Source organism: Mandrillus leucophaeus, unplaced genomic scaffold, assembly GCF_000951045.1.
Source record: "Mandrillus leucophaeus isolate KB7577 unplaced genomic scaffold, Mleu.le_1.0 Scaffold857, whole genome shotgun sequence".
In the NCBI taxonomy this organism is placed as follows: domain Eukaryota; kingdom Metazoa; phylum Chordata; class Mammalia; order Primates; family Cercopithecidae; genus Mandrillus; species Mandrillus leucophaeus.
In genome coordinates this window covers 697,482-700,904 of record NW_012109330.1, presented here as the reverse complement: position 1 = coordinate 700,904, position 3,423 = coordinate 697,482, and the positions used below count along the sequence as shown (strand labels likewise).

Here is a 3,423-nt window from a genome sequence, read left to right as displayed (position 1 = left end):
ACGTGGACACACCAATGGGGCAGACGGGGTAACCCTCCCCTGGAGGCCCTCTAGCGGGCAAAGAAAGGAAAAACGTACCACCATGAAGTAGAGCTCACAGTTCACAGAACAGAGGGTCTCAAAGACAAATGTGATTCTGGCCACCTCTTTATTCTCTGTGTCTGCCATCACCGACTGCGGAGGTCTATAGGGGCAGAAATTAAAAGTCAGTTCTAGAGGCCAGGCAGTGCTTACTGAAGAGCCCAGACAACAGCAGAGGGTCTGCTGGGGGACAGGGTTAAGGTTCTGAGTATGATGGAAAGTGTGTGGACTAAATCCAATTGTGCCCTCCTAGCTATGTGACCTTGACCTAGCCAAACCACAGTTTCCTCATCTGTGAAATAGAGGTGATGAAATATCTTTCTCACCTACCTGCCATCATTGCAGGGAGACCTGAATGCATGACAGATGTGGTGGTCCTTTAAAAATGCTGTATCACCTCACTAGCAGAATATGGTCTACAGACCAGCAGCTCGGCCATCTCCCCGAGTTTATTAGAACTGCCGAACCTCAGGCTCCTCCCAGGCCAGTGAATCGGAATCTGCATGTTAATAGATTCCCAGGTGATTCGTGCGCACATTTAAGTTTGAGAAGCACTTCTATCCTAAGACTGTAAATTGTCGACATTTGCTCAGCAGCTCTCTCTCCAGCACTGGGGAGATTTGCCGGGGTTAAAGGAGCGGAATTTGTGATCCAGCAAAGTCCTCAGTTTGGTCCTCCTTTGGAAAGAGAGAGCCATGCCCAGGCAGACTGGGGTGGTAATGGGGATGAGGCAGCACTTTACTGTGATGATGAGATTTGCAAATTGGAAAGTACTTTTTGAGTGCTATTCCAAAAAAGCCTAAAAAGTTTGCTCGCCTTCCAAACACAGGCTTTATCTGGCCAGCTCTGAGTAATGTATGTTAAGGGAAGGCAAACTGAGCACCATCCCAGGGATGGGAAGCAGGGACCTCGAAGGAGGGAGTGAAGGCGTCAGATTGGCACTGGGGAAGCACATTCAGTGGCTGCCCCTTATCTTAAAGCACATATGGGCAGAAGAGTTCACTTTGGCCTTGGAAATTCATTCACGGCTTTCCTTTTGGCTTTAGCCATTTCCTGAATTCTGAGGACCTCCAGTTCTCAGCTTATGTCTACGCAGTTGTGTTAACCAGTGGGCTAGAAAAACCATCTCAACCTCAGTGAGTCCTAAATCACACACTGGTTTTATGGATGAGGGTCCCGAAGCCTGAACAGGTGAAGTGACTTTTCCCAAGGTCGCACAGCCAGTAAACGGCAAAGCACAAGTGCCCTGTCTTCCAGTCCAGTGTTCCTTCCACCACACCACACTGCCAGGAGGTGTGTTTGTGTGTTTGTTTAGTGGGAAACAAATTTTCCTGTTTCCCTACGTCTTTCTGGGATATGGGGACAAATATAATAAGAACAGTCCTTCCCAATCTTCTTGCCCCAAATAAAGATGAACTGGCTATGGACATTTCTGACCATATTATTTTTTATTTTTATTTTATTTTTTCTAATCTTAAGTGATGCTGTGTGGTGAAAAAATTGGAATAGCATGTGGCTAATGGAGGGAGAAGCTATACGGGATGAGAGAGCAGTTGGTAAATCAACACGGACAGCAACTTGAAAAACGTATTAGCATTTGGTTACATTGGTCAAATATGACTGTGCCCTCTGTTCTCAACTGACATTTGAAATGAAATGAAACACAACCCCAGAAGGCCTCTCCTCTACAAGATTCCAAAATACGTGGGAATCGGATATGGCCACGCTGGCCTGGACTCCCCTGTGCTTTGGATTCCTCACCTAAATCCTGGCACAACCAGAGTGAGAATCATGAAGTCATTGTCTGAGGCTCCAGCAACTGTGTAAATGTGATCACCAGCCACCTCCCAGCCTGAAAAGGAAAGGGAAGAGTTAATGCCTTGTGCTCTTGGGTGCAAAGCAAATGTGCACCCAGACGACACTCTGGAAGAAAGGTTTGACACCATCTTTTGAGGTGCCCAGAACCACCACTGAACATGAACCATGTTACTTATCCTGCCACTTTGGTCAAAGACCCTGAAGCTCTCAGAGCAAGACCTTTGAAGTGCATGCTCATGTTTCTAGCTCTGTTCCTTCCTCTAAAGCCGTCCTGGCAGAACATATGTCCATGAGGAATGGAACTTTCAAGGGAATGCATGACATAGTTAGCTTATTTTTCTCAGACATCACTATTATGAAGAAATGTGAAGTTGGAAGAACTGAGGGTGTGCAGGGAGCTGACAGCTCATGGCACAGGGAGAGGCAATTACCTGTCATGCCCTTGTACTCGAAGTTGATCCCACTGAGAACGGTCGTTTCCATGTTTGTGGGCAGCGTGTTCCACCATTTGTATTCAAATCCCACAGCAGGTTCAGTCCCCGCAGGGCAGTGGGTACAATCTGGGAAACCACAAGATCCATGCATTCAGCGGGAAGGCTGCAGTCACTTTGACTGGAGCTGCTGCCACACAGACAAGTGGCAACAGTCGTGGGCAGCCCACAAGCCTGGCTGCTAAGTACCGCTGCAGGAAGTTGTACCAAGTGGACTCAAAAACATTCTGACAATGTATTTAACTAACTCAAGATGTAAACACTGAGCCTTCATTCCAATATGCCAACCATCCTATTTGCCCACCCCAATTTTCATTTCAAACCTTAACTGTATCTCTAGTCTGATACATGTAATTCATATTATTGTCATATTATCATTAAATACATTCATATTAACAGGTACACAATCACCCCAAGGCAGCATGGCTTATAGGTTTTGGTTGTGTCGAGCTGGTCATCCCAGCCCCTTAAGGCTTCTAGTCAGCATCTCTGCCATATGCTGGAAGCTCTGCTTTGAGGATTGGGCACTTTCAGGCCTGAGTCACATTTGCAGTTGGAGTGAGGAGGAAGGAAGGCAGCCTCAAGTCTGACTCTGACCTGCAGACGAGGCCAGCCCTGACCTCTCTTCTGAATTTAGTCCTCAGAGGTGGCCTGGTCCTTACTGCCTCCCTTGGAAGGGCGGGGTCTGCATTCAACTGGCCACTCTGAGTGCCCACGCAGCCCACCCGCACAGTCGATGTGGGGATGGGTGTGCTGCAGGGAGTGGGGTGGTGAGGCGGTTACCTGAGCCATTGGAGTAGGAACCGTATGGGCAGGGCTGGCAGGTGCTGTTGCTGGTTTTGAAGAAGCCTGGGTTGCAGGGTGGGCAGCTGGTCTTCACACCAGAGGCAGGCAGCTTCACCGCCCCCTCAAGGTCCTCGCTACAGATTTTCGGCTTGGCCCATTTGTACATGAGCTGTGTCTGCAGAAATGGATTAAGCACAACTCAGCCTGTGTGAGATTTAGGATGTCTCTGGGACTCTGCCTTGAGGAT

General features: G+C 48.2%; 1 protein-coding gene across 1 annotated transcript; it reads right to left on the bottom strand.

Moving 5' to 3' along the window:
* Positions 1-78: 78 nt before the first annotated feature.
* Positions 79-3,423, bottom strand: LOC105530966 (UPF0577 protein KIAA1324-like; the record flags this gene model as incomplete). Its single annotated transcript, XM_011968727.1, has 4 exons — positions 3,174-3,423; positions 2,331-2,459; positions 1,843-1,933; positions 79-184 (listed from the first exon to the last, which is right to left on the bottom strand). Coding segments are annotated over exons 1-4 (495 nt in total), but the record flags the coding sequence as incomplete, so codon positions are not given.